The sequence below is a fragment of the Schistocerca serialis genome, chromosome 2, assembly GCF_023864345.2.
Source record: "Schistocerca serialis cubense isolate TAMUIC-IGC-003099 chromosome 2, iqSchSeri2.2, whole genome shotgun sequence".
Classification (NCBI taxonomy): domain Eukaryota; kingdom Metazoa; phylum Arthropoda; class Insecta; order Orthoptera; family Acrididae; genus Schistocerca; species Schistocerca serialis.
The window spans coordinates 55,802,921-55,822,578 of record NC_064639.1 but is presented as its reverse complement, the minus strand read 5'-3'; the positions used below and the strand labels follow the sequence as shown (position 1 = coordinate 55,822,578).

Genomic DNA, 19,658 nt, shown 5'->3' with positions numbered 1-19,658 from the left:
CAAAAAAGCAGATAAAAATTCACTTGACACCTTCCTGAGAGACAGTCTCCACTTCTTCTAAATTAACAATATAAATGTAGACCAGATGTGGCTTGAATTCAGAGAAATAGTATCAGCAGCAATTGATTTATGCCAAATAAATTAACGAACGACGGAGCTGATCCTCCTCGGCACACAAAACAGGTCAGAACACTGTAGCAGAACCAACAAAATGAACATGCCAAATTTAGACAGACGCAAAATCCCCAGGATTGGTAATCTTTTACAGAAGTTTGAAATTTAGCACAGACTTCAATGTGAGATGCTTATAATAGTTTCTACAATGAAACTTTGTCTTGAAACCTGGCAGAAAATCCAAAGAGATTCTAGTCATATGTGAAGTATGAAAGCGGCAAGACACAATCAGTGCCTTCTCTACTAAACAGCCTTCTGAAATATTTCAGAATCTGAATCAACAGCAGCTGCCAACATACCATAGAAGTAAATATCCTCGGAATAGTGAAGCAACTTAAATCACTTAATAAAACCAAGTCTTCTGGTCCAGACTGTATACCAATTGGGTTCCTTTCAGTGTAGGTTGATGCGATAGCTCCATACATAACAATCATATACAACCAATTTCTCGATGAAAGATCCGTACCCAAAGACTGGTAAGTTTCACAGGTCACACCAATATTCAAGAAAGGTAGTAGGAATAATCCACTAAATTACAGGCCCATATCATTAATGTCAATATGCAGCAGGATTTTGGGATGTATATTGTGTTCAAACGTTATGAATTACCTCGAAGAGTCTATTGACACACAGTCAACATGGATTTAGAAAACATCGTTTTTGTGAAACACTACTATCTCTTTACTCGCATGAAGTGTTGAGTGTTATTGACAAGGGATTTCAAATTGATTCTGTATTTCTGTATTTCCAAAAGGCTTTTGACACTGTACCACACAAGCGGCTTGTAGTGAAATTTCATGATTATGGAATATCGCCTCAGTTATGTGGCTGGATTCATGATTTCCTGTCAGATAGGTCACAGTTTGTACTAATTGATGGAAAGTCATTGAGTAAAACAGAAGTGATTTCCTGCATTCCCCAACGTAGTGTTGTAGGTCCTTTGCAGTTCCTTATCTATATAAACGATTTGGGAGATGATCTGAACAGCTGTCTTAGGTTGTTTGCAGATGACACTGTCGTTTATCAACTAGTAAATTCATCAGAAGATCAAAACAAATTTCAAAACGATTTAGAAGAGACATCTGTATTGTGCAAAAACTGGCAATTGCCCCTAAATAATGAAAAGTGTGAGGTTATCCACATGAGTGCTAAAAGGAATCCTTTAAACTTCGGTTACACGATAAATCACACAAATCTAAAGGTGGCAAATTCAATTAAATACCTAGGAACTACAATTACGAACAACTTAAATTGGAAGGAACACATAGAAAATGTTGTGGTGAAGGCTAACCAAAGACCGTTTTATTGGCAGGACACTTAGAAAATGTAACAGACCTACTAAGGAGACTTCCTATGCTACCCTTGTCCATCCTCTTTTAGAATACTGCTGCGTGGTGTGGGATCCTTACCAGATAGGATTGACAGAGTACCACAAAAAATTTCAAAAATAACAGCATGTTTTGTATTATCGCAAAACAGGGTAGAGAGTATCATTGAAATTATACAGGATTTGGGGTGGACTTCATTAAAGCAAAGGCATTTTTTGCTGCAGCAGAATTTTCTCGTGAAATTCCAATCACTAACTTTCTTCACTGAATGTGAAAATATTTTGTTGACGTCGACCTACATAGGGAGAAATGATCGTTATTATAAAATAAGGGAAATCGGAGTTCGTACGGTAAAATATAGGTATTCGTTCTTTCTGCTCACTATACAAGATTGGAATAACAGAGAATTGTGAAGTTGGTTTGATGAACCCTCTGCCAGGCACTTAAATGTGATTTGCAGAGTATCCATGTAGATGTAGATGTAGAAATCCCTGCATTTCATAATTGTTCCTTACAATCGTCACCTCGCTACACAGAACTGTGTTATCTGTGAACACCCTTAGAGAGCTACTGGCATTATTAAAGAGATATATTTTTAAAAACGGTATTTTTGTATCTTGATGCTATATTTGTAAAGATGTATTTTCAAGATGTATTTTGAAAGATATTGCAGGCAATGAAATATTGTCCATTGCAGAAATGACATGTCTCTATACAGGTCCATGAAAGTGGCAACTGAAATGTAAATTTCTATTTCTGGTAGCAATATGAATTTCAGAACAAATTGCACTAGTTTACCATGATTCAATGTTAGTGTAGTGGTTGAAATGCATTGATATACATGTGTCCTTATCTTGCTCAGTAAAGATACTGCATTATCTCTGAATACACCCTACCTTGCCGTAGACGTTGCTACCATGCCAACGTAATCTCTGGAACAGGCAATGTAATCAGCCAACAACTGTATTTTAAATGTAGGTTACCATATTGTAAATAAAATATTTTTTAATGTCAATGTAAGATTCCATATTGTCAGATCTTGTTGTATTAAATTACAGTTTTTCTGATTATGCTGTTGTAAAATTATAGAGCAAAACCGATAAAAATAAAACATACTGATTGTGAATTGTGGATGTCCTGGTAAACTTGTTAAATGAAATGTATGTTTGCTAGAGCCTCCCATCAGATAGACCAATCGCCTGCTGCATATCTCTCTAATCGATGCCACATTGATGATGTGCATGTCGATGAGGATGAAATGGTGATGAAGATGACACGACACCTAGTCCCCAAATGGAGAAAATCTCCGACCTACCCAGGAATCGAACCTAGTTCCCTGGTGTGATGTTCTGCCACTCTGATCACTTAGATTGATAAAGTTAATTTCAACAGTTACTGATTCCACTGCAAGCAATGCCTGCTCTTGTGAAATAAGTCAATGTTTGTATAAACAGGCTGGAATGACAGGAAGAATATAGTTGAAAATAAAAGAAGAATAACGGCTATGAAAGTGTGAAAAGTAAAATCTGCAATTTACTAAATATAAGAAATTGGAAAGACAGCAGAAAATTTGACTGATTCTCATGCTGAGCTTGCACATCCATGTAACACAGACAAAGTAAGAAACATAAAGCTTTTTCAGCAAATCAATTGGTATCAACCATTGAGCAGCTGTAATGTTCTAGTTTTCAGACATTGTATCTTTCTATCACAGTGCTGAGTAGAAGCTGAAATGGGACAGTTCTTCTCTACCTTAGAGAAAAGTAGCCCAGTCATTGTAATTAAATGACTTGTAAACAGTGATATTATGCTCTATATCCCAAAAGTAAACTCCAAAACTTGGATTTTTGGTAACATCCTCTCCAACCACTGTTTCTTTAGCATTAGGCCTGTTATAAACTGACATAGTGTTTTGTTAACAGATTTTTAGTAATACATGACTGTGCTGTAATAAAAGGTAATTTTGAGAAATTACTTTTGGTATTTGCTTACTGAATTGTACCAGAGTATGATGGCGTTTGCTTCATATTCTGATTATAAACAGTTTTGACTTATAAATTTAAAATATTTGACTACAAACACTGTTCAGCTATAACTGACTGAGGAGCTATGACTATATTTAGAATGAGGTCATGGAATTTTAGAATTCTCACCAGTTGCCTTGCAAACAGGTTCTTGTCATTGCAAACAGTGAGGTACACATCCTCATACTGGCTTCAGAAATTTCGGTAACACAATTTTATTCATCATCAGGATGTTTTGTGTAGGTCAATTTAGTGTAAAGAAGTTTAAGTCCAGTTACTGCTTTAACAATGTACAGAAAAGTGTCACTGTGAATTAAACATAGTGTTGTAGAGTATCCCTACTGGTCACAGAAAAACTTTTCAACCTGGGTATTCATTATTCATTTCACTGTTCATACATAAAGAAGAACTGATCTACCATGTGCTTTCATGGCACCAATGAAAACACTACTCATCCCCATTCCTGCTGTGCGTGCCTCACTAAGAGGGACTGGAGTAAGAGATTCTCAGTATGCACTGTTGTTCTGTCTTTGACCTGCTCTCTCTGATGTCTTCACTTTCAACTATACCTCTCCTTGTCCTCACAACAGATGGGTCCCTCGCAGTGTAGGGTCTGTGTGATGCATTTATTTGGTTTGTGCAACAGACCAAACATGAGCAAGCTTTGGCTGCATTTTCTCCCCCAAAAAGGAACAATAGAAGCTAAGACTGGTATTTTCTGCGTACGCGTTCCTGCAAGGATTAGTAGAATTTCCACTTCCTGAAAGTAGGTAACTAGTCATCCAGCCCACTTCATTGTAGTTTCTACTTATCACTTACAGGAATATTCAGTCTTTGAATGTAGAGTCACAGGTCCATGTCGCTCTTTGTGCCCTGACTTCTGTAACAGAGCCTGTCATAGTCACAATCTGCTGTGTGGTCTGCCCACTCTTCTATTGCCTTGTTTACAATTTTTGGGTTTTTAGAGGTAGTCTTTTATGTCCCATTCATTCCAGATACTCATTCTTTATCAAGAGATTACGATCTGTTCTTTCTTTGTTGTTATTATTAATAGTTGCTTTCTTATTGTTAAATTTATAATCACATCGTTCTCGTGAAAGGCAGGAACTGACACCACTAGAGAACGAGATTGGAGACAGTGTGCAGCTGCACATTTAGTAAGATAATGGATATGAGAAATCTGTACCAAAGAAGGAAGCTAGATCTGTGGATATGGTAGAATCAGGGGAAAAGAATGTTCTGAAAGTGCAGTAGCATGTTTGGAGCCTTCTGCACGTGCTGCTGCTGAATGTTGCTGTGGGCAGGATCTGAGTTGAATTGTTTTTAGATGGAAGCTCCGCATTGTGTTGTGATGTAACTGTCATTGGAAGTTCTTGTTTCTCTTTGTATCTGATGGTGCAAAATGCTGGGATCCAGGCTGTACTAAATTGGAATCCTTAGTTCCTGTTTATTAGGTTATCTGCTGGGAGGGGGTGTGTTGTCTCTTTTACCTTACAGCCCCAGAAATATTAAAGTTAGCAAATAATCTGTGTCTTTTCATACATCACAAGGTGTTCTGTACTAGGGCAATTCTCTGCTATCAGAGATTTATGCTGTTGACATAGACGTATATGGCAAAGGTATTTGTCACATCAGTCTCACACTGTGCAACAAGTCTGGCCAATAAATGTCATTGGACACTCATGAGGAATCTTGTGCTTGTCTTGTTTCCAGAGTCTGAGATCATCTTTGACAGAACATAACACATTCCTCAGTTTCACGGGAAGTCGAAGAACAGTTTCACGGGAGGTCAAAGAACGTGTCTAATGTCATGTCTGTCGAGGAAATACTGCCGGAGTACGGCAAGACATCTGTGAAAGTGGCCGATTCTGTTACTTCATTTTGTTCCCTCAACTGGACTTTTTTTATTGGTATGCCAGATAAATTTTACTCCAATATAGAGGAGGTTTTATCTAGCAACAATTTTGGTTTGGCTCCTGGCCACAGTGACATTTGGCAGCAGCACCCATCACCTGGTGCATATGTAAATGTCTCCAAATGTGCTACAGTCATCCATCAGTGAGTAACTCGATTGCACGCGTGTGACGAGGAGCCCGCACACACTGTTGCAGTGTGGACATGACTATTGCTACCTGCTGGCAGTAGTGAACAGCCACCACCTGATGACATCTAGCAGTTTCTTCAAGGAAATATTGTGGTGTACACAAAAAAGTGATACTGTGGCAAACCTGAGAGCCATATATAGAACACCACTGCCGGGAAAGTGAAGAGCGACGAGGCAGTAGCAGCTTGTAAAGTTGCAGAGTAGCACACCGTGATGAACCTGGCATTAAAACTTTTCGAAAACCGTGTTTTAAAATGTATTATTCTAGTACCCTTCCACGACTTCGTGTAGGTAGCACTTAGAAACTACAGTCAGATGCCTCGTCTGGCGTATTGGTAACAAACTATATACAGAAACCTTGCTCACGACTTAGTCTACCTATTAATGAAGTCCGTATCAAAATCCCTGCAGCAGTTCCTGAGATTAGCCTTCACACACAGACAGAAAAATGTGAGGGAGGGACTTTCATTTATAATATGTATAGGTAGATAGGTGTATATAGATTCTGGTGAAGCTACACTGCTGTCTGGAGTTATCATGATAAGTTATGTTATCCTTTAACAAGAATCTCATAACAATAAGTTTACTGTTACCAACCTCTGTTTATTTATCTCCACAACGCATTTCAAAGGTTTAAACCTCCATCCTTGCATGGATTTACATTTGTTAGTACGACATGTGTCTGTATGTTGTGTTATGATTTTTTGGAGGAATTTGTGGCACTGTCTCCAGTGGTCACAGGTTCCTTTCACTGCCGTGACACATCTCATCTATACTGTCATATTTTGTAAACAACATATTTTGTTTGCAAAATATGACAGTATATGTGTGATGTGTTACGGCAGTGAAAGGAACCTGTGACCATTGGAGGCTGTGCCACAAATTCCTCCAAAAAATCATAACACAACATACAGACACATGTCATACTAACAAATGTAAATCCACCTAAGGATGGAGGTTTAAACCTTTGAAATGCATCATGGACATAAATAAACAGTAACTGGTAACAGTAATCTTGTTGTTTCATTTGATGTCAATAACAATCACGGAAAGCCTAACCAAAAGTGTTTGCATTTAAAGAATCATGTAATTTGTTGCTGTTGCATATCATTTGTGTGTGGCCATCCTCCTCCTCCTCCTTTTCTTAATTAGCATGTATTGCTGATGCATTTATTTGGTTTGTGCAACAGATCAAGCCCGAGCAAGCTTTGGCAGCATTTGAAGCAAAGCTGGAATTGGATGAATTGGCTGCATTTCAACATGAGATGGAGCAGCTGATTCGACAGCCTATGAGAGAATTTAGGTAAGAGCGATTTTGCCTGTTAGAAATGTGATCTGAATTTTAGTAGTTTGTGTTACAAATCATCTCTATTAGTTAATAAGCTGATCTGGATTTTAATTTGGGCATGGATTTTACATACGTCAATAGTAGTGTGAGAGGCTACTACAGCAGGGATGTTATTTCATCAATTAAATTACTGTTTGCTATTAACTGTTGACTGTGAGGGACACATCTGGACCATTTACAGAAAGGGGCAGCTCCTCTCTCAGCAGTCACCCCCATGTTTCCCCACATTAAGTACAACTAGTGTTGCTTTCAGGGTGCTCTGGCAAGAGTTTACGGCCAGGCTTGTTCAGGCAAGAATTTTGATGGTATAAATATAATATTTTTAGGATATTATAAGCAGTTACAGTAACAAAAGACCATGGCTGGAGACTGCACTAAGCGGAAAAGAGTACTCAGTAGAAGAACAGGCAGCACCATTGAGAATATTTCTTACCACCGCAGTTCTCAATTCGTGACACACATTCCTTGAATGTGATCATATCAGACAACGTTCCATGTGCCAGATCAAAATGATGAGAAAAATGAAAGAAAAGAAGCACAGTATTGCTGTATAGTTTATGATGTAGTTTCTGACACCTTTTGATAAATTCCATACAGTAAAATATTAATAGAGGGAAACATTCCACATGGGAAAAATATATCTAAAAACAAAGAAGATGTGACTTACCAAATGAAAGCCCTGGCACGTCGATAGACACACAAACATACACACAAAATTCAAGCTTTCACAACAAACTGTTGCCTCATCAGGAAAGAGGGAAGGAAAGGGAAAGATGAAAGGAAGTGGGTTTTAAGGGAGAGGGTAAGGAGTCACTCCAATCCCAGGAGTGGAAAGACTTACCTTAGGGGGAAAAAAGGACGGGTATACACTCGCACACACACACATATCCATCCACACATATACAGACACAAGCAGACATATTTAAAGCAGAGGCAAAGATGATGATGAATGACAGGTGAGGTGTGAGTGGCGGCAACTTGAAATTAGCGGAGATTGAGGCCTGGTGGGTAATGGGAAGAGAGGATATATTGAAGAGCAAGTTCCCATCTACGGAGTTTGGCTAGGTTGGTGTTGGTGGGAAGTATCCAGATAACCCGGATGGTGTAACACTGTGCCAAGATGTGCTGGCCGTGCGCCAAGGCATGTTTAGCCACAGGGTGATCCTCATTACCAACAAACACTGTCTGCCTGTGTCCATTCATGCGAATGGACAGTTTGTTGCTGGTCATTCCCACATAGAATGCATCACAGTGTAGGCAGGTCAGTTGGTAAATCACGTGGGTGCTTTCACACGTGGCTCTGCCTTTGCTCGTGTACACCTTCCGGGTTACAGGACTGGAGTAGGTGGTGGTAGGAGGCTGCATGGGACAGCTTTTACACCGGGGGCAGTTACAAGGATAGGAGCCAGAGGGTAGGGAAGGTGGTTTGGGGATTTCATAGGGATGAACTAACAGGTTACGAAGGTTAGGTGGACAGCGGAAAGACACTCTTGGTGGAGTGGGGAGGATTTCATGAAGGATGGATCTCATTTCAGGGCAGGATTTGAGGAAGTCGTATCCCTGCTGGAGAGCCACATTCAGAGTCTGGTCCAGTCCCGGAAAGTATCCTGTCACAAGTGGGGCACTTTTGTGGTTCTTCTGTGGGGGATTCTGGGTTTGAGAGGATGAGGAAGTGGCTCTGGTTATTTGCTTCTGTACCAGGTCGGAAGGGTAGTTGCAGGATGCGAAAGCTGTTGTCAGGTTGTTGGTGTAATGGTTCAGGGATTCCGGACTGGAGCAGATTTGTTTGCCACGAAGACCTAGGCTGTAGGAAAGGGACCGTTTGATGTGGAATGGGTGGCAGCTGTCATAATGGAGGTACTGTTGCCCCGGAAACCATCCTTGTAACCATTGATGCCACTTCCATATACACAAATATCCCGCACTTCCAGGGCCTCGCTGCGATGGAGCACTTCCCTTCACGCTGATCACCTGCCACCCTACCTAAAACCTCTTTCCTCATTACCTTAGCCAGCTTCATCCTGACCCACAACTTCTTCACTTTTGAAGGCCAGACATACCAACAATTAAAGGGAACAGCCATGGGTACCAGGATGGCCCCCTCGTACGCCAACCTATTCATGGGTCACTTAGAGGAAGCCTTCTTGGTTACCCAAGCCTGCCAACCCAAAGTTTGGTACAGATTTATTGATGACATCTTCATGATCTGGACTCACAGTGGAGAAGAACTCCAGATTTTCCTCTCCAACCTCAACTCCTTTGGTTCCATCAGATTCACCTGGTCCTACTCCAAATCCCATGCCACTTTCCTTGATGTTGATCTCCACCTGTCCAATGGCCAGCTTCACACGTCCGTCCACATCAAACCCACCAACAAGCAACAGTACCTCCATTATGACAGCTGCCACCCATTCCACATCAAACGAATCTGCTCCAGTCCGGAATCCCTGAACCATTATACCAACAACCTGACAACAGCTTTCGCATCCCACAACCACCCTTCTGACCTGGTACAGAAGCAAATAACCAGAGCCGCTTCCTCATCCCCTCAAACCCAGAATCCCCCACAGAAGAACCACAAAAGTGCCCCACTTGTGACAGGATACTTTCCGGGACTGGACCAGACTCTGAATGTGGCTCTCCAGCAGGGATACAACTTCCTCAAATCCTGCCCTGAAATTAGATCCATCCTTCATGAAATCCTCCCCACTCCACCAAGAGTGTCTTTCCGCCGTCCACCTAACCTTCGTAACCTGTTAGTTCATCCCTATGAAATCCCCAAACCACCTTCCCTACCCTCTGGCTCCTATCCTTGTAACCGCACCCGGTGTAAAAGCTGTCCCATGCACCCTCCTACCACCACCTACTCCAGTCCTGTAACCCGGAAGGTGTACATGATCAAAGGCAGAGCCACGTGTGAAAGCACCCACGTGATTTACAACTGACCTGCCTACACTGTGATGCATTCTATGTGGGAATGACCAGCAACAGACTGTCTATTTGCATGAATGGACACAGGCAGGCAGTGTTTGTTGGTAATGAGGATCACCCTGTGGCTAAACATGCCTTGGTGCACGGCCAGCACATCTTGGCACAGTGTTACACCATCCGGGTTATCTGGATACTTCCCACCAACACCAACCTATCCGAACTCCGGAGATGGGAACTTGCTCTTCAATATATCCTCTCTTCCCGTTACCCACCAGGCCTCAATCTCCGTTAATTTCAAGTTGCCGCCACTCACACCTCACCTGTCATTCAACATCATATTTGCCTCTGCACTTCCGCCTCAACTGACATCTCTGCCCAAACTCTTTGTCTTTAAATATGTCTGCTTGTGTCTGTATATGTGTGGATGGATATGCGTGTGTGTGCGAGTGTATACCCGTCCTTTTTTCCCCCTAAGGTAAGTCTTTCTGCTCCCGGGATTGGAATGACTCCTTACCCTCTCCCTTAAAACCCACTTCCTTTCGTCTTTCCCTCTCCTTCCCTCTTTCCTGATGAGGCAACAGTTTGTTGCGAAAGCTTGAATTTTGTGTGTGTGTGTGTGTGTGTATTAGTAAAGTTCGGTGGCAGGAGGAACAAGACTTTTGGTCAGGTGATTACAGGGTTATAAATACAAAATCAAATAGGGTAATGCAGGAGTAGGTTTAATAATCAATAAAAAAATAGGAGTGCGGGTTAGCTACTACAAACAGCATAGTGAACGCATTACTGTGCCCAAGATAGACACGAAGCCAACACCTACTACAGTAGTACAAGTTTATATGCCAACTAGCTCTGCACATGATGAAGAAATTGAAGAAATGTATGATGAGATAAAAGAAATTATTCAGGTAGTGAAGGGAGACGAAAATTTAATAGTCATGGGTGACTGGAATTTGTCAGTAGGAAAAGGGAGAGAAGGAAACATAGTAGGTGAATATGGATTGGGGAGAAGAAATGAAAGAGGAAGCCGCCTGGTAGAATTTTGCACAGAGCATAACTTAATCATAGCTAACACTTGGTTCAAGAATCATAAAATAAGGTTGTATACCTGGAAGAATCCTGGAGATACTGACAGATTTCTGATAGATTATATAATGGTAAGACAGAGATTTAGGAACCAGGTTTTAAATTGCAAGACATTTCCAGGGGCAGATGTGGATTCTGACCACAACCTATTGGTTATGAACTGCAGATTGAAACTGAAGAAACTGCAAAAAGGTGGGAATTTAAGGAGATGGGACCTGGATAAACTGAAAGAACCAGAGGTTGTAGAGAGTTTCAGGGAGAGCATAAGGGAACAATTGACAGGAATGGGGGAAAGAAATACAGTAGAAGAAGAATGGGTAGCTCTGAGGGATGAAGTAGTGAAGGCAGCAGAGGATCAAGTAGGTAAAAAGACAAGGGCTAATAGAAATCCTTGGGTAACAGAAGAAATATTGAATTTAATTGATGAAAGGAGAAAATATAAAAATGCAGTAAATGAAGCAGGCAAAAAGGAATACAAACGTCTCAAAAATGAGATCGACAGGAAGTGCAAAATGGCTAAGCAGGCATGGCTAGAGGACAAATGTAAGGATGTAGAGGCTTGTCTCACTAGGGGTAAGATAGATACCGCCTACAGGAAAATTAAAGAGGTCTTTGGAGAGAAGAGAACCACTTGTATGAATATCAAGAGCTCAGATGGCAACCCAATTCTAAGCAAAGAAAGGAAGGCAGAAAGGTGGAAGGAGTATATAGAGGGTTTATACAAGGGTGATGTACTTGAGGACAATATTATGGAAATGGAAGACGATGCAGATGAAGATGAAATGGGAGATAAGATACTGCATGAAGAGTTTGACAGAGCACTGAAAGACCTGAGTCGAAACAAGCCCCTGGGAGTAGACAACATTCCATTAGAACTACTGATGGCCTTGGGAGAGCCATTCATGTCAAAACTCTACCATCTGGTGAGCAAGATGTATGAGACAGGCGAAATACCCACAGACTTCAAGAAGAATATAAAAATTCCAATCCCAAGGAAAGCAGGTGTTGACAGATGTGAAAATTACCAAACTATCAGTTTAATAAGTCACAGCTGCAAAATACTAATGTGAATTATTTACAGACAAATGGAAAAACTGGTAGAAGCGGACCTCGGGGTAGATCAGTTTGGATTCTGTAGAAATGTTGGAACACGTGAGGCAATACTAACCTTACGACTTATCTTAGAAGAAAGATTAAGGAAAGGCAAACCTACGTTTCTAGCATTTGTAGACTTAGAGAAAGCTTTTGACAACGTTAATTGGAATACTCTCTTTCAAATTCTGAAGGTGGCAGGGGTAAAATACAGGGAGCGAAAGGCTATTTACAATTTGTACAGAAACCAGATGGCAGTTAGAAGAGTCGAGGGACATGAAAGGGAAGCAGTGGTTGGGAAGGGAGTAAGACAGGGTTGTAGCCTCTCCCCGATGTTATTCAATCTGTATATTGAGCAAGCAGTGAAGGAAACAAAAGAAAAATTTGGAGTAGGTATTAAAATTCATGGAGAAGAAGTAAAAACTTTGAGGTTCGCCGATGACATTGTAATTCTGTCAGAGACAGCAAAGGACTTGGAAGAGCAGTTGAACGGAATGGACAATGTCTTGAAAGGAGGATATAAGATGAACATCAACTAAAGCAAAACGAGGATAATGGAATGTAATCAAATTAAATCGGGTGATGCTGAGGGGATTAGATTAGGAAATGAGACACTTAAAGTAGTAAAGGAGTTTTGCTATTTAGGGAGTAAAATAACTGATGATGGTCGAAGTAGAGCGGATATAAAATGTAGCCTTGCAATGGCAAGGAAATCGTTTCTGAAGAAGAGAAATTTGTTAACATCGAGTATTGATTTAAGTGTCAGGAAGTCGTTTCTGAAAGTATTTGTATGGAGTGTAGCCATGTATGGAAGTGAAACATGGACGATAACCAGTTTGGACAAGAAGAGAATAGAAGCTTTCGAAATGTGGTGCTACAGAAGAATGCTGAAGATAAGGTGGGTAGATCACGTAACTGATGAGGAGGTATTGAATAGGATTGGGGAGAAGAGAAGTTTGTGGGACAACTTGACTAGAAGAAGGGATCGGTTGGTAGGACATGTTTTGAGGCATCAAGGGATCACAAATTTAGCATTGGAGGGCAGCGTGGAGGGTAAAAATCGTAGAGGGAGACCAAAAGATGAATACCCTAAGCAGATTCAGAAGGATGTAGGTTGCAGTAGGTACTGGGAGATGAAGAAGCTTGCACAGGATAGAGTAGTATATATATATATATATATATATATATATATATATATATATATATATATATATAATGGAAGGAAACATTCCACGTGGGAAAAATTATATATAAAAACAAAGATGAGGTGACTTACCGAACAAAAGCGCTGGCAGGTCGATAGACACACAAACAAACACACACAAACAAACACAAACACAAACATACACACAAAATTCTGTGTGTATGTTTGTGTTTGTTTGTGTGTCTATCGACCTGCCATCGCTTTTGTTCGGTAAGTCACCTCATCTTTGTTTTTTTATATATATATATATATATATATATATATATATATATATATATGTCGATAGACACACAAACATACACACAAAATTCAAGCTTTTGCAATAAACGGTTGCTTCGTCAAGAAAGAGGGAAGGAGAGGGAAAGACGAAAGGATGTGGGTTTTAAGGGAGAGGGTAGGGAGTCATTCCATCCCGGGAGCGGAAGGACTTACCTTAGGGGGAAAAAAGGACAGGTATACACTCACACACACACACATATCCATCCGCATATACACAGACACAAGCAGACATTGAAATGTCAATGTGTGACCTCTAGAATTCAGCAGTCACAGTACCCGAGACCCATGCAGGATCCATTTCTACCTCTCACCAATTTTTATGTTAGAGTACACAGTTAAAAAACAAAAATTGGTGCTTCTTCCTCGAGCTTCTGACTACATCTAAGGGAATTTTCACTGTCGTTGCATCAAACATTCCAAAGTAATACCAAACTGTGCATTATTTATGAATGTCCCTCGTACAGATGTCTAACTAATGAGATTGATTGAAAATGCCAAGTAGCTAAGCAGGAATGGCTAGAGGACAAATTGAAAGGCTGTAGAAGCATGCATCACTAGGTGAAAAAGAGATGCTGCCTATAGAAAAATTAAGAGACGTTTGGAGACAAGAAAAGAACTGTGTGAATATCAGAACTTCAGATGGCAGTACAAAGCAAAGAAGGGAAAGCCTTAAGGTGGAAGAAATGTATAGAAATGCTGTCCAAGGTAAATGAATGTTGATAGAACAGTATAGAAAGGGAAGAGAAATTAATTGAAGATAAGATGGGAGGTACACTGTGAGAAGTTTTGACAGAACACTGAATGACTAAGTGGAAATGAGACCCATGGAGTAGAGGTCATTCCCTCCGATTTATTGAGATACTTGGGTAAGCGAGTAATGATGAAACTACACTCCCTGAAAAAACAAAAAACAATTGACCTTGGTGGATATGTGAATGATTAAAACTGCAATTTTCTATGACAGAACGGCCACCAAAGTGTGTTAGTTTTGTTTCCAGAACTGTTGGACTGTTAGGGTATATAAGGGACATAAACAACATCAGATGTTGAGTGACCACTGTGGAGGGCACAGAGATGCTATAAACTTGTGTGAGACAGAGTTATCGGCAAATGACAGTGCTCAAAAGGGGCCTCGTTGTGCATCTCCATTTGGCCAGATGCTGGAACTGGGCAATATTGAGATTTGTGGAGCACTCGGGTGTGACAGTGGCCCACTGTCAGGCCGCACAGGAACTTGGAGGTAGGCATTCTCACCGTGGAGGTTCTGGTCGTCTGTGTCAAAATGCCGAGACACTGCAGTGGAAGATTGCTGTACCGTGCACCGGGCTCGTCGTAACGCCTCCAGGTCTGAGCGTGCTGTCTGAAAAATGAGTAACTGGCTCCCCCCAGCACTTGGCACCATTCTGCATTGTCCATCAGAGACTAGTAGTGGTGCAACTGGAGAACTGCCATCTCACGTCTAGGCTGTCACTGATACCACGACATAAAAGGCCACATTTGGAGTGGTGCTGTGATCAGCGAGCGCAGCTTTCGGCATCGGATCACGATGCCATGCTACCCTGGACGATCGTTGTGAGCGAGTACAGTGGCGACCCTGGGAGAGGTCCCCTTCTTCTGGTGTTTTGAAGAGGCACGGCAGTGTTACTCCCAGTTTCACACTGCCGGGAGTCGTCGAGTACGACTTCAGGTCACGGCCAGTAGTAAATTGAGGGAACTCCGATAGCATAATATACGCCACGGAAATCGTACGTCCTTTACCTCTCTGGTGACATTATTGCAGTCCCACGAGATGGTGCTCCTCACGTGGCAAATGTCTCTGTGAAACCGTCTGTGTAACAGTGAAGTACTCTTGTGGCTGGCGAGATCCCCAGCTCTGTCTCGAGTGACATACGGGACTGGCTCGGACGTTGACTCTGTTCCTCTGCCGGTATCTGGGTTACCGAGGAGAGGATATGACAGCTTTCTGACACCCTTACTGATCAAATCGGTGAATGCATCCAGATCAAAAATGCTGTACCGCCATTACAATAGGGGGTTTGTACTACCAAGTTCTTCTTAATCGTGGCCCAATTTTGTAATTGCAAAAATAAAGTCACACACTGTCTCGATCCTCAAAGTGTCATTTCGTTTCCTCCTGCCCTTCTGGTTGCTTCACTTTTTTGTCAGCTAACCTCGGTGAAGATCACTTTGGGTTCTGGAGAAATGTAGAAACACGCAAGGCCGTACTGAGTGTGTGACTTAGAAGATATTCTGAAGAAAGACAAACTTATATTTATGCCATTTGTAAATTTAGAGAAAAGTTTTGACAATATCGGTTAGAATACACCGCCTGAAATCCTGAAGTTATTTTCAATTTGTACAGAAAACAAACTGCAATTACAAGAAGCAAAGGACACCAAAGGGTAACAGTGATTGAGAAAGTTCTTTTTATATTGAGCGACTCTCCGTCCAATTCAGGTAACAGTAGCTGTAGGAAACCCAGAAGTATCAGTGTAAAACTGAAAGAAATGTCTCCCTCAGATGAGAGTATTAAAATCCTAATGGTAAACTGCCAAAGCATTCACAACAAAGTCCCAGAGATTGAAGTGTTCATGAAGAGCAGTGAAGCTCACATAGGGCTAGGTACAGAAAGCTGGTTGAAAACTGAAATTGATAGCAGTGAGTTTTTTGGAGAAAATTTAAGTGTATATATAAAAAGTGTAGGCAAATGGGAAATGGAGGTGATCTATCTCTCACAGTAGACAAGAACCTCAAATCCACCTAGGTAGAAACTGAAGCTGCATGTGAGATTGTTTTGGCAAGACTCAGTAACAGGGGCGGACATAAAATGATAATTTGATCCTTCTGTCACCCACAAGATTCATCTCCTGATGTAACTCAAATACCTCAGTTCACTTGTAAGTTCCCCAACCGTGCTGTAATCATTACTGAAGACTTTAGCCATTTAACAATCAACTGAGGAAATTAGTCTTGTTAGTGATGGGCATGATGTGAGATCTTGTGGAACTTTACTAAATGCCCACTCATGGTGGAAAGATATTGGATCTAATGGCAACAAATAGACCTTACTTCTTTGAGAATGTACACATCGAAACTGGTATCAGTGACCGTGATGTGGTTGTGGCAACGGTGATTACCAAAGTACAAAGGATGACTAAAACAAGCAGAAAGATGTATATGTTCAGTAAGCTAGCTAGCAAATCAGTAGTTTCATATCTCAGTGAGGAACTGGAAACATTCAGCACAGTGAATGAGCATGTAGAGGAACTATGACTGAAGTTTAAAAGAATAGTTGACATGCACTGGGTAAGTATGTGCCCAATAGAACAGTTCATAATGGGAGGGACTATCCATGGTATATAGTCACTGTAAAGAAGCTTCTAAATACACAGAGACTACTGCATAATAGGTAAAAAACAAAGCACAGGATTGTAGATAGAGAGATACTAAATGAGACGTGTTTGGCTGCCAAGAAAGCTAAGCGTGATGCCTTCAATGACGACCACGGCGGACAGAGCCATCACACTGACATTATCTCAGACGGCGTCGCAATCTGCTCCACCGCGCGACCGTGGCGCGGGCCGCGAACGGCGGAGGGAGCGCGCCGCGGGCGGAGGGTATTTAAATCGGCCGCCGCCGCGACCGAACCCAGTTCCCTCTGAGCAGCCATAGCGTACGGATCTCCGTGCCGGCACGTTCACAGGAGCTCAGTCCGTCAGTTCACCTGATGATGGCGACATGTATGATCGCCGAAATATTGTGCCCGTTGGACACTATAGACCGGCAGCATACCCGTGGATATTTTGATTATCAAATACGCCAGGAGAAACTCAAGAATCATATCCTGAGAAAGTCTGTTAACAAAGTTTCAAGAAACAGTTTCAACTGATGATTAGTAAAATATTATAATGCTCTATGAATCACTCATGTAGGTATTGTGAGAACAAGAGTAGAGTAATTACTGCATGCATGGAGGTATTCAATCATTCTTCCTGCACTCCATATGTGAACTGAATGGGAAGAAATCCTAATAACTGGTGCAATAGGATATACCCTCCACCGTGCACCTCATGATGGTTCACAGAGTGTAGATGTAGATGTAAATGTAGATGTAGTAGGGAGAGAGACAGGGTTGTATCCAATACCCAATATTATTTGTCTGTACAATGAGAAAACTTTGGATGAACTAGAAGGAATTTTCTAAGGGAAATAAAAGTTCAGAGAGAGAAAATAAAAACTTGTCAGTATTATTGTAGGTCTGTAAACATCTGCAAAGAATTTGGAGAATGGATAATGTCTCAGGAAGAGGTTGTAAGAAGACCTTCAGCAAAAGTAAAACAAGAGTAATGAAATGTAGTTAAATTAAATGAGATAATGCTGATATATTAGCAAATGAGACACTAAAACCATCTGATGAATTTTATTATTTCAGCAGCAAAATATCTGATGATGGCTGAAGTAGAGATGGTCTGCAGAGTAGACTGACAATAGTAATAAAGTAATTTCTTAAAAAGAACATTTTATTAACATCTAATATTAAATTAAATGTTAGGAAGTCTTTTCAAGAGGTATTTTGTGTAGAGTTTGGTCTCATACTGAAGTGTGGATGATAAGCAGTTCAGACAAAAGGAGAATAGAAGCTATTGAAATGTGGTGCTACAAAAGAATGCTGAAAATTAGATGGATAGATCACTTAACTAATGAGACGGTACTGAATCAGATTGGTAGAAAAACAAATTTATGGTACAACTTGACTAAAAGGAGGTTGAGACCAGTTTGGTGACAGAGTGGTGAGGGGGAGGGGTAAAAATTGTAGAGAAAGACATAAGTGTGAGTACAGTAAGCCCATTCAGACAGGTGTAACTGGCAGTAGCTGTTTAGAGGTGAAGAGGTTTGCACAAGATAGACTAGTATGGGCAATTGCATCAGTATTCGGACTGAAGACCACAACAATCAGAGGTCTGTAGTGTCTACTCTTCTTTTACTAGTTTTAAAAGGAATTTAATTACTTTGACATTGCTTAAAATTGTAGGAAAACTTGGGTTATTCAGTTTACACAAAAGCAGAATGGCATTTCAAACAGTGGAAACATGTGTTTCTTCAGTTTGACTACAAAGGAACTCTAGTTTACTTTGAACAGATTAAGAAGAAAATTGCATCCAAATCCAAGCTCTTCAATATAATGATTAGATGAGAGTAATGAAGAATTATTGTTTTCATAAGGCATAGGAATTTGAATTTGCTAGTCAGCTAACTTCAAGAGAGGACATTGTCCAAGAGCTTACAAACATTTTCAATTTTGTTTATGTGTATGTTGACTATCAACATCTCAACTACTCGAACAGTGGTTATGTTACTCCTTGCATTATTTGGACATATCAAAATAAATCCTTACTCAGATTTTTTAAAACTAGTTATGTACCTTATCAAACCAACCCAGGTAATCCAGATGGGGGGGAGGGGGGCAGCAGCTTCTCAATGGTCAATATGTGCTCTTCTCAATTTTTTTGTAATACTTTCTCGGACAGAGCTCACAAAAATGTTCATTGTATTCTGTTTATATCTTTCTCATACACTGAAGTGCCAAAGAAACTGGTATAGGCATGCGTATTCAAATGTAGAGATATGTATACATTCAGAATAAAGCGCTGCAGTCGGCAGTGCCTATATAAGACAACAAGTGTCTGATGCAGTTGTTAGATCGGTTACTGCTGCTACAATGGCACGTTATCAAGATTTAAGAGAGTCTGAACATGGTGTTATGGTCGACACAGCATCTCTGAGATAGCGATAAAGTGGGGACTTTACTGTATGGCCATTTCATGAGTGTACTGTGGGAATCAGTGCAGCCCAAAAAAGATCCTGCAAGAATGAGACAGCATACTGCTGCAGATTTCAGTGCTGGGTCATCAACAAGTGTCAGTGTGCAAACCATTCAACAAAACGTCATTGATACGGGCTTTTGGAGCTGAAGGCCCACTTGTGTATCCTTGATGACTGCATGACACAAGGCTTTACACCTCATCTGGGCCCCTCAGTAATGACATTGGACTGTTGATGACTGGAAACATGTTGCCTGGTCGGATGTATC

The 19,658-nt window shown here is 40.9% G+C and overlaps 1 protein-coding gene across 2 annotated transcripts in view; it reads left to right on the top strand.

The window, feature by feature from the left end:
* LOC126456757 (uncharacterized) overlaps positions 1 to 19,658 on the top strand; it is a 783,002-nt gene that overhangs the window by 696,505 nt on the left and 66,839 nt on the right. For both annotated transcript variants that reach the window (XM_050092505.1, XM_050092504.1), the window contains one exon: positions 6,821 to 6,933. In XM_050092505.1, coding sequence (XP_049948462.1) covers positions 6,821 to 6,933 — 113 coding nt within the window. The remainder of the gene's footprint in view (positions 1 to 6,820; positions 6,934 to 19,658) is intronic.